Source organism: Morus notabilis, unplaced genomic scaffold (assembly GCF_000414095.1).
Source record: "Morus notabilis unplaced genomic scaffold, ASM41409v2 Scaffold50, whole genome shotgun sequence".
NCBI lineage: Eukaryota > Viridiplantae > Streptophyta > Magnoliopsida > Rosales > Moraceae > Morus > Morus notabilis.
Genome location: NW_010358085.1, coordinates 275,372 through 287,866, shown reverse-complemented (window position 1 = coordinate 287,866; position 12,495 = coordinate 275,372). Strand labels below are relative to the sequence as shown.

Genomic DNA, 12,495 nt, shown 5'->3' with positions numbered 1-12,495 from the left:
GAAACAAGAAAAAGTTGAGGGGGGCTTAAAACCCCTGGGCCTCGAGTAACTTCGTCCCTGCGTCACGGAATCCTATATCTTGATAAGAACTCCATGGCCATAATTTTGAAGTTGCTTAATATATATATATATAATTAGAAACAAGAAAAAGTTGAGGGGGGCTTAAAACCCCTGGGCCTCGAGTAACTTCGTCCCTGCGTCACGGAATCCTATATCTTGATAAGAACTCCATGGCCATAATTTTGAAGTTGCTTAATATCGTTTAAAAACAGTTGTGATATTTAAGGTTAGTTTTTGTACTAACATTAAATTGACCTAACGTTAAAAATGTGTAATTTTTAACATGTTCTTGACCAATTGCAAGCATCAGAAACGACAATTAGGACAGAAACAAACGACAGTTAGATCTTTCAAGACATCTCTATATCTAGCCTCAATTATAGTTCTAACATATTTTCAGCTTTTTTTCTTTTTTTTAGGTCCTTTTTTTCCATCTCCAGGACGAAGTGGTAAAAAGTTATTTAACCTAAAACTGAATTTATACAGTCAGTGATTCTTACGTTCTCTAAAATACGTACTTTTGAAGTTCAAAATAGCTTTCATCAAAAGGATTAGCTAAATTATATATCAAACAACTGCAATATCAATTAACCATCTGTAAATGCATATCCTTCCCAACAAAGAATTTGCCTACTCAAGGACTTTTCTCATCAATTCACAATCCAAGGATACCCCATCCACGACGGGAAATCACCTCCTACAAAAAGCAACATTACGACATTGAGAAAGAGGCTTAAGCATGTCTTACATGATATAAACGTTGATCATCCATGAAAGAGGTAGGAGAATAGAAAAAAAAAAAAAAACAAGCGAGACGAAACTCGTAGAAGAAAATGACTTGGAATTAAAATCCAGAATAAATAAATTTTCAGTCCCCTTTTTCAGGAAGAGCACATAATTCTCAATAATTTGAACCAACTGAATTAGGCACTAAAACACAATAACCCGAATCAGAACTACACCTCAAATGTGAAAAAAGGTGGGCTTCCGGACTAACCAAAACACAGCCACCACCTATTAATGAGCCCTACAGAAGAAAATTTCCCGAAAAAAAAAAAAAAAAAAGAAAGGAAAAGAAAATAAACAGAAAATTTTATTTCTGAATTGAACTATATATGTTACAAATCCTCCTAAAGGATTGTTGCTCATCTACTGACTAAACTTAGGACTGCGAGGTGGATCGTATGTTACGAATAAAAGCCACCAATGCAGCGATCAAGAAGATATATTCGATGTTAATCCACTCGAGAGAAATCTGATTCGACTGCACTGTTTTAACTTGGCTAGAGCTTCCTGCGGCTTACCATGCATCAGATTGATGTAAACTGCTGTCAAATTTGCTTCTGGACTGTTGGGTGTTAAGGACAATGCTTGCGACACAAACTGGTGTGCCAGCTCAAACTCGCCTTGCATCGCGTACAAGCTAGCAAAATTTACGTAAAGTGCTGCATGTGCCTCTTCAGGCTTGAGGAATACAATACCTTCTACATCCTGAGAGTAAGAATTCTTGGCGCTCGCCTGTCCTCCATTTAACTCCTCGCAATCTCCAGTCCGGTCCACCTGACCTCGCTCGCAGTCTTCTTGGCTGAATGGCAATTCCACATTTCCTTCCGATAAATATATCGATAAATGCTCAATAGCTTCCTTTTCCCTGTTCAGCAAGCAGAGAGCCTCTGCCGCAAAAATATGACCCAGAAACAAGTAAACTCTAGAACATTCTGGAAGTTCACACAGAGCTCTTGCATTCAAATGGGCCTTAATGGGATTTCCCAATTCCAACTCTATGTACGCCAGGTTAGCAAGAAGAGCTTGCTTGATCAACATATTCTCTCTCTTACATGTATCTTCATAAGAAGTGAGGGAGTTCTGAACAAGTTCCTGGGTTGTTCCCCCCTTTTGCTCTTTTGCATCCCCATTTGCATTAATCTGGCCTAAACTGACTGCAACTGTGGACGCCTTCAAGTCGATGTTCTGCAAGTTCTTGTGGTTTAAGTTCTTGGAAGATGCAATGTCAGTTGTATCATTCTCATCCACAGAGGAATTGGAAGGGAAAATAGACTTCAGATAGCTCAACTCAGAACCGTTCAACAGGAAAAGGGCATTATGAAGACACTGCCGGGCAAGGGGCAATGACAACTTTGGCTCCCCATCACTCCCCAACACCAAATCACCTCTCTCAAGATCCACATTTCCATTTCTCAAAATCCCATCTTCAAAAACAAGTTGCCTCCATTTTCCTTTGCCAATAACACTGATTCTGATTTCTGATCTATCTTGTGCCAGATTGGATTTTAAGATTCCCGTTTCTAAAGCCATTAGACAGCATTCTGCAAGTCTAAGCCACAACAGAGGCCGGTTGTAGAAAATCAAACCAGCCTTTTGAAAACAGCGAGCAGCAAGGAATGGTTTCCCGCAGGCCAAGTACTGCATTCCACAGTTGTATACAATGAGGAGGGAGTTATCCTGTGAAAAAGTTGACAGCTTCAGAGGCTTGTCCTTTCGGAGAGATGAACAATTGTTCAATGCCTTGGAAAAGAAAACTGATGATGTGTGGTACTTTCCAAGCTGATAATAAATGCATCCCAGATTATTGTGGAACATACTCAAAATTCCTGTGTCCGTCCGATTACTAGACGCCATCAACAGCTTGATAGCTTTTCGATGATTTCCACGAGCATATTCAAGCTGGGACTTCAATAGAAGAGCCATTGGCGAATCTCTCCCACGTGCAATGTTCATGGCATGCTTCACTTCACGTTTAGCTTGTTTCAAGTTTCTAGTTAGAAGCAGAAATCGAACTCTGTAAAGATGCAACTTAAGCTTCAGATCAACGGAAGAAATAGACCTGTCAACTGAGTTCCTCAAGATATCATTCGACAATGATAGACCAGTTGGCCGTGTCACGTCAATGTCAAATAACACAGGGTCATAATCAAGTGTTTCCTCTGATAGTGTTCTTGACAAGCCTTTTTCTGATGCATTGTTAGAAACTAACTCTGTGTTAGAAGCATCTGTGGCCAATGAACTGCTAGGAAGAGAGGAGGACTTCCCAACTAGGTTTGCAGGTTGTTGTGCCACACTACTTCCATTGTCACTTTGACTCGTACAGCTAACACCAAAAGCCTTTTCTAGATATATTAAAACATCCTAAACAAAAAAACATGGGAACCAATTAGGAGCTAAAGAATGAATTATAGACCAAAAAAACAAAAACAAAAACAAAAACAAAAAACAAAAAACAACACAAAACAAAAACAAAACAAAAAATGGAAAAAGTACTTAATACTTCAAAGCAAGAATCAGAAGCTTTAAAAATGATAAAAGAAACTTCTAGGTTAGAGATGCAAGTCATCCAAAATTTTTAACAAAATGGAATTAAGCACCAAACCATCGCAACTTTTGTTTTGCAATTTTTATATCTAACTCTGGCATGATTTGACAACACATATAAATCGTCTAGTAGTTGAAATGTTAAAAAAGCCCTAGCGCAATGCCAAAGCACATTTACATGATTATGAACTCAATGGGTGATGTGATCTAACAAAGCAACAACTTATTTGCCTACACAAACACAAAGTAGATATACAAGATGCACCGGGTTAATATAACAAAAATATGGCAAATAAAAAATAAGAATCATTTTCATAATATAATCGACACAATATAACATAAAATTTAGCGTCATTTTCAACTCCTTCAAAGATGCGTTTATTTCGTTCCAACCACAATGACCAGCATGTAGCAAGAACCTACATCTCTTACTCCACCCAAGGATAATTTAAATTATTGGGTAGCTTTGTGGACATTCCAAGATAAACAATTCACGGATTTGTCATTCTCGGATTTGTTTTGGGGTTGGGATCTCATTTTGTGTTAGATAGGTTGTGATGTTCTATGTTTTCATATGTTGAGTTTTTGTCTTTGTTGTGTGACGACTTCTTGTCCTCTGTTGTACCTTATTCTTATTTTTAATATTATCAATGAAGGTGTTTCTTATAAATATATATATATATATGTATATGTATAACATAAAATGAGTTTACCTGTAACAAAAACTGCTATATTGAACAGTTAAACTTCACCAAACTATTTTAAAGTATATTTAATAATATAACAACAACAAGGCAAATAAAAAATAAGAATTATTTTCATAACATACTCAATACAATATAACATAAAATGAACTAATCGGTGACAAAAACTACTATATTGAACAGTTAAACTTCTCCATATTTTAAAATAGATTTAATTGCCTTGAACTCCTAATCAAATTTTAACAGATAGTCTAGCTTTTCAACAGAGTGTCAACCTATTCTTTTTTTCCCTCAGAAACTCCAGTTATCAAATAATATTCCACATAACCTTCATATACTGCACAAAGTACTATAGATCAAACCGAGGGAATTGAGTAGCAATTAGGATGATAACAAACTTTTTATACCCATTCCCTTATATTCTACAAAAAGCAGACTTTGGGTTAAAGACTTCCAAAGTATGACATCTCCCTCAGATAAAATTTGTTCTTCCAAATCAAATTGACGTAGCAAAGATCATTACAAGGAAAATAAGAATGAGAGAACATGTATATTCTACTATAGGCTATTCTCCCAACTATAATCAAGTCAATCTTTCAAAAACTCCCTATTTCATTCAGTGTTCAATAAACCATTCATTCCTTTTCAAATAAAGTAAAAAGTTAAAAAAATAAATAAATAAATAAAATAAAACATTCATTGTGTATTCTACCTCCAAAAAGGAGAAAAAAATAAAACGGAGAACATTGAATTAATTCCTTTTTCTATGTATGTACCAATTTGTTTTAAAACTTGCGAACAGATTACCAAAAAATAAATAATAAATAATAAATAAATAACCTAACAACTAGTAGTAATATTCGAGGCATCAAATCATTGACCCCAGAAAACAAACAAAGCACAGCAGCATTGCACTTATGTGCTACAGTCAAATTTAAGTTATCCAATTTAATCTACTTAAGTGCTGCAACTTGTGCTAACCCAGTTGGTAAGGATGCAGTGGCTTTAAAAGAGAGATCCCGGGCTCCAATCCCGGGAGAAGCTAGCAATGTATCAAAAAAAAATCTATTGAAGGGCTGATATCTCTACTTAATGTATGATCATAATAAGAGGATTGCCAACAAAAGTACAAGACTTGGGGTTCCATACCGAGTCTCAATTTGGACCATGGGATCTCTCTTTTAAAGCCACTGCATCCTTACCAACTGGGCTATCACCAATTGGCAGCACTTAAGTAGATGATTAAATTGGATAACTTAAATTTGACTGTAGCACATAAGTTTCAAATATTACTACTAGTTGTCAGGTTTTTTATTTATTCTTTATTATTTATTATTTATTTTTTAGTAATCTGTTAGTGGCTTTAAAAGAGAGATCCCAGGCTCCGATCCTGGGAGAAGCTAGCAATGTATCAAAAACAAATCTATTGAAGGGCTGATATCTCTACTTAATGTATGATCATAATAAGAGGATTGCCAACAAAAGTACAAGACTTAGAGTATGTTTGGTAAGAAAGAAAAGTAGAAGGAAGGAAGAAGGTAGAGGGATTTTGGGAGAAAAAATGAAAATGTAGGTTGTTTGGTAGGAGAGAAAAGAGAAAGGAAGAGAAAATAGAGTGGAAAATAATACTTTCTTTCCACAAGTGGGCAGAAAATGGAATGAAAAACGGGGACAACTCATTAAAGTGAGCAAAGTTACTAAACTACACTTTTCTCCATCAACATCCAAGCAAAAAATTTAAGGGTATAAAAGTAATTTACGAGTAAGATTTTTTCTTTCCTCCCAATTTAACTTCCAATACCAAACAAGTGAAGGTAAGCTCATTTTCTTTCCATCTTCTCATACCAAACAACATAAAAGAATTAATTTCCTTTCCATCATTGCTATTTTCCATCACTTTCATATTTCCTTTCTATCATATTTTCTTTCCTTCCTACCAAACATAGCATTAGGGTTCCATACCGGGTCTCAATTTGGACCATTTCTATATTTGTGCGTGTCATCCTTAAATAACAGATAACAATTTAAATTTTATGTTAAGCAACAAAAATACAGAATTGACATTAAAACTTACGGCAGATTTGGGTGCATCGTGGCAAGCAAGCCCGGCATCCAGCAACAAAAGGCAAATATGAAGAGCTGTTGTCTGCATATATACAGCGAAAGCAGCAGTTAAGATGGCATTAGTACTTGCAATCAAAAATAGAAAAATATTATTTTAAATACATTTTCATGTACCTCATCTATTGGTCCAATATTTTGATATAAAGGCTCAAGAACTGATAATGCCTTCACATATTCATGAAGATGAAACCAGATAACCGCCTAGAAAAGTCCAAATATAACACAAACAAATTAATTAACCCAACATAGTGAGACACTTTATTTGGAAGCAAGGTGCCAAGATCTTCATTATTTAACCATGTCGCAATATAATGAACATACAATGTTTACGGTTGCAACACAAGTGTCAAATTCATCCATGTACATGATATTGGCACTACTAGCAGAAGAAAGTGGATGTGCCAATGTAGATGATTTAGACCCTGAAACAGTTTTACTTGCAAGACTACCACCAGCCTCCACTTGCTCTCCCGATGCTCGTGCAATCTCTTCACTTTGCTTCTAAACAAAAACAAGAGACGCAATGAGTAGAAAGGAACATACATATAATAAACAAGATTAATTAAGGAGACTAACAATGAAAATGACATTATGCTGGTCGTTTAACAATGCACTATGATGCAGGAGAGTAGATTGAAAGTAAATGAACAAAGCAACACAGTTCCCATCACGATATGACAGAGACGCAATGAGTAGAAAGGAACATACATATAATAAACAAGATTAATTAAGGAGACTAACAATGAAAATGACATTATGCTGGTCGTTTAACAATGCACTATGATGCAGGAGAGTAGATTGAAAGTAAATGAACAAAGCAACACAGTTCCCATCACGATATGACAAGGGCCACAAGAAAATGTTGTAGCTCTATATTATATCGAGTAAGGTAAGCTTAAATTATGTAATTCCCATATCTAAACCTATAATCCTACTTTCTAGGCTTCAAAGGAATGGCATACTAGAAGGTAAAGGGCACCATGTGTAACACCCCGAAGAATTAATTGAGATTAATTAAGGTAATTGAGATTATTAGTGTGCCTAATCTGAATTTATTAATTGATTATTAATAAATAAATGTTTCTGACATGTGTAATTTTAAATAATTTTAAGGTATTTAAAAATTCTGAGTAATTTTATTTTTAAACCAGAAGTGTGTATGGGCGCATTTCTGGACTGTCATTTTAAATATTTTGCCATATGTCTTTTCTTTCTTTTCCTTCTTTTTCTTTTCCTTTTCTCTTCCTTCCCGTGCATTCACTCTCTCTCTCTCTCTCTCTCTCTCTCTTCCGTGCTCTCTCTCTCCCTCTCTCTCTCCCATTTGTGTCTCAAATCAAAACCGGATTCGAACTAAGAGTGATTTCAAAGAGTTTTCAACGACAAGAGAAGTATTCGAGGTAAGATTACTGAAAGAACCTCTCTTGAATCTTACGTCTTCGGATTTCAAAACCCATTTTTGGTTCAAACCGGATTTTTGATGATTTTGAGTAAAACTAGAGTAGAAATTGGAGATCTTAGGTTCTTTGGACTTGTTTTAGAACCTAGAACCCAGATCTAGTGGTTTCCCTTTGAAATATTTGGATTTAGGACTGGATTTGCAGGTTTTTGGACTGATTTTCGCGAGTTTCTCTCGCGCAGTCGATTCCACCGGTCGACTTGTGCGGTCGACCGGATTGCAAGCTGACCGGTCGACCGGTCCGGTCGACCGGTGTGCACATTACCGGTCGACCGGTAGTGTTGTACTGCTCTGTCACCGGCTGACCGGTGGACACGGATTTAACCCTGTTTGGCCTGAAAAGTGTTGTTTTGACCCATGTTTTCGGGGAGAACCCAAATTAGCTTCATTTGGGGACTTAGGATGAAAGGATTAACATCTTTAATCCCTGATTTGATATTAGAACCCTTGGAATGGAATTTGAAACATGAAAATGGATTAGGGCACACTAATTGAAAATCTTGGTACATAAGTGAGATTGAATTGCTTTAGGAATGAGAATTGATCCTAAAGTGTTATCTTGTATCAGTGATCGCTGAGGATTCAGACTGAAAGGGCTTGAGGAAGCGGAAGCCAGAAAATGCAACGCTAGTCCAGGTTTTGATTGTGCGAGGTAAGATTTCTATCCCTTTTCCTTGCGAGCCTGTTTTCAAAAAGGATTTTGGCCTTAAAAATGTTTTAAAAAAATGGATTGGTTGGCGAAAGTAAAATGTTTTAAAAACCATGGCTTGTTAGTTTATGGAAATCCTCAGCTTGTCCTGTCCATGGAATCCATAGCTTGTCCAGTCATGGAACCTCAGGACTTGCCCAGTCATGGGGCCCGCGGCTTGAGTAGTTCGTGGGGTCATGTGAACGATTTCATAATGTTAAATGAATGATTTTTAAGATAAGAGATCTTGCGAACTGGTAATAGAGTCTATTGCTGTAAGCCTAGATAGGATGCGGAGAGTGCATCCTCGGAAGAAGAACCCGAAACTCAGTCCGGATAGGCGAGGCACTTGGTTAGGTAAGTAATTTGTACTAATTACTTGCTGAAGCCTGTAACATGGTTATTTTCAGTTATATTTCCTTTGAGAAAAAGGATGTGAGGTTCCGGCTGTTCTGTCGGGACTGAATGTCTTATTTTATTTATGTATTTAATTATTTATTCATGCGCTCATTTATTTTAAATATTTCAAATTATATCCTACTGGGTCTTTCGCTCACGTTTTATGTTTTAAATGTTAAACCCCTCCAAGGAGACTCGATGAGCGGTGCAGGGTAGCTAGAGTTGCTACTGTTGGATCAAGTGAGGAATGAGTTTATCCTCCTCAACAAATATAAGGAATTTGAGAAATTATATAAACCTATTTAATATTGGATTTACTAAACTGTGGTTGATGTCTGTTGTAATAATTAATTACATGAGCATGTATGTACGATACTGTATGTCCTGTGGGGTGGAGCCATGTGTGTCAGAGGCTCCTGGATTATGGAATTTATTTATATTTTGATGCAGTCAAATGTGGGACCCGGTGTGGAATCTGCTTTATTAATCCCTAATCGAGCTCCACGTCACCCACCCCGTTTGGGAGGGGGGGGGGGGCGTGACAGAGTGGTATCAGAGCTTTAGGTTAAGAACCCCAGGATTGTACATACATGTGTTCCATCTTTTATCCACTGAACAGTCTAGTTTTATTTCAGTTGAAGGAAAATGGCGCCTCGCCGTAGGCTAGGCACCCAGCCAGAACAACCGAATCAAGGGTTCTTGGATGCAATGTATGCTGCCTTTCAAGGCATGGCCACTAGAGCTCGGAATGAGCGACCGGCTGAGGATCGAAAACAATGATATTTTCGGGAATTCAGGCAAGCGCCTATCCCCTTGTTTAATAGTGAGGGAGGACCCAAGGATGCAGAGTTCTGGATTGACTCTGTAGTCAAGCACTTGAGTACTATGGGAGTCCCAGATGAATACTGGGTAGAATTTGCGGTGTACAAGATGGAAGGGTTAGCAAACACTTGGTGGAAACAGGTCAAGAGGAGAATGGACGTCGTAGGATTGACCTGGGAGCAGTTTGAGACGCTGTTCAATGACCAGTATTTCCCTCAGAGTTACAGGGAAGAAAAAGCACTTGAATTCATGTCGCTGCAGCAATGTGACATGTCGGTGAGGCAATATGAGGTTAAGTTTAATGACCTGTCCCGGTTTGCGCCATCTCTGGTGGAGTCTGAACACATGAGATGTCTTAAGTTTGAGAAGGGCCTCAAGAACTCTGAGAGGAGATCCTTGGTGGCTCTAAGACTTCGAAACTTCCGGGATTTGGTAGCTGCTGCTACAAAAGTGGAACAGGATAACTTGGCCTATCGCCAAAGCAAAGAAAAAGATGCGGGTCGAGTCTCTGTCTCTGGTAAACTCTCTGTTTCAGGTGGACCACAGCGGAGTGGTAGAAGAAACCGCAACTAGGGGCAGATGGTTGGGGAAATGGCAAGCGGTGACAACAGTTCATCCGGAAGTGATAGAAATGCTCCATACGGGTCCAGGTGTCACCATTGTGGGCAGGTGGGTCCTAATCGACCGCCGGCTCAACAAGCCCAAAGTGATGCTTCGTACAGCCAAGAAGTGCCACCACAATACATGCCACCATATCAGCCGCAACAGATGCCATACCCTCATGCGCCGACTTATAGCCACCTCAGTATACACAGTTCCGGCCTCAAGCGCCGAGACCGGCACACCTGCCTCCACTACAACAGTATAGACCTCCGGCTCAGCGGCCTAATATTGGTGATAGAGGAAATGGAAAAGTACAGGGACAAGCTTATACCCTGTCAGGAAGTAGCTCTGGAGGTCAGACCAGCAACGCGGTGGTTGAGGGTGTGATCCTAATCTCTCATTCTTTTGCTCACGTGTTGTTTGATACAGGTGTCACACACTCGTTCATATCAAGCTCTTTTGTTCGGACTTTGAAACTGAAGAGTGAGAATTTAGAAGTTCCGATGACTTTGAACTCCCCACTAGGATGTGTGGAGGTAATGAGTGTGTGTAAATCATGTGAAATCACAATTGGTAGTGAGCGATTGAGAGCAGATTTGATTATCCTTCCGATGACCCTGTTTGATGTGGTACTCGGAATGGATTGGCTGTCAAGGCACGGTGCAATTATTGATTGCTACCGTAAGAAAGTGACCTTGATGACGGATTCCGGAACAGTAATTTCTTATCAGGCAGAGATGAACCTAGTCTTCAGGGAACGACTGTTGAAGTACAGCGTTAGGGGACGGAAGAATTTAGCCTGTTTCTCCTCTCTTCTTGCCTTAGAAGATGAATCTGAAGCGATCGGAGATAGTTCAGGAATCCTTGTAGTGGATGAGTTTACAGATGTATTTCCTGATAAGCTACCTGGTTTACCAACAGATCGGGAGATTGAATTCTGTATTGACTTAGTCCCGGGAACGGCACCTATTTCTATTCCTCCATACCGGATGGCTCCGGCGGAGATGAAAAAATTAAGAACGCAACTTGAGTAGTTGACAGAAAAGATATATATCCGGAATAGTACTTTCTCTTGGGGTGCACTGGTGCTATTTGTGAAAAAGCACGACAGATCTCTTCGGTTGTACATTGACTACCGTCAATTGAACAGGGTGACTGTGAAGAATAAGTACCCACTGCCGAGGATCAATGAATTGTTCGATCAGTTGGGTGGATCACAATTCTACTCTAAGATTGATATGAGATCTGGGTACAATCAGCTGAAAATCAAGGAGGAAGACATTCCGAAGACTGCTTTCAGAACTCGGTACGGGCACTTCGAGTTTCTGGTAATGCCGTTCGAGAACACCAGTTGTATGCTAAGAAGGAGAAGTGTGACTTCTGGCTGACAGAAGTGAAGTTCCTTGGGCATGTGATTTCTGGACAAGGAATTTCTGTCGATCCTTCTAAGATCGAGACTGTGCTACAGTGGGAAAGGCCGAAGAATGTAGCGGAGATTCACAATTTTCTCGAACTGGCAGGCTATTACCGGCGTTTTGTGAAGGACTTCTCGAGCATCGCTGCACCGATGACTCGGTTGACGAGGAAGGAAGTCAGATTCGAATGGAACGCCGAATGTGAAAGTGCTTTTCAGGAATTGAAGGTCAGACTGACAAGTGCACCAGTCTTGACTATTCCTGACAGTGAAGGGCTGTATGAGGTATATACTGACGCCTCGGGGAGTGGGCTGGGCTGTGTGTTGATGCAAGGTGGACGCGTTGTAGCTTACGCATCCCGACAACTAAAGCCACATGAACAGAATTACCCCACTCATGATTTGGAGCTGGCAGCGGTGATATTTGCTCTAAAGATATGGAGATGTTATCTTTATGGAGCAAAGTTTCAGGTCTTCTCTGGCCATAAAAGTCTGAAGTACTTGTTTACTCAGAAAGACTTGAATCTCATGCAAATTAGATGGGTGGAGTACATGAAAGACTACGACTTCACTCTCTAGTATCATCCTGAAAAAGCTAATGTGGTGGCTGATGCCCTTAGCAGGAAGCCGACGGGGACTCTGACATCATTAGTTTTGGAAGATTGGAGAATGACTGAAGTGGTGAGTGAGTATGATCTTTAGTTCTACGAATATTATAACCAGGCTATGGTGTATAATCTGGTCTCTACACCGGACATTGTGCAACAAGTTAAGCAGAATCAATGGCAGGATCCCCACCTCCAAGGAATTTGGATTCGGATCCATAATGAAAAACAATTCGAGGATTGGAGAATCCGGGAGGACGAAACCTTGTATTTCCGCAACCGCCTTACTG

At 39.1% G+C, this 12,495-nt stretch overlaps 1 protein-coding gene across 1 annotated transcript in view; it reads right to left on the bottom strand.

The window, feature by feature from the left end:
* Window positions 1-939: 939 nt before the first annotated feature.
* The window catches only part of LOC21394447 (CCR4-NOT transcription complex subunit 10), a 17,939-nt gene continuing 6,383 nt past the window's right edge, over window positions 940-12,495 (bottom strand). Inside the window, exons 3-6 of the mRNA XM_024161508.1 lie at window positions 6,540-6,719; window positions 6,333-6,419; window positions 6,169-6,240; window positions 940-3,207 (exon numbers count right to left, since the gene is read on the bottom strand). Of these exons, the coding sequence (XP_024017276.1) occupies window positions 1,276-3,207; window positions 6,169-6,240; window positions 6,333-6,419; window positions 6,540-6,719 (2,271 nt within the window). The 3' untranslated portion in view covers window positions 940-1,275. The remainder of the gene's footprint in view (window positions 3,208-6,168; window positions 6,241-6,332; window positions 6,420-6,539; window positions 6,720-12,495) is intronic.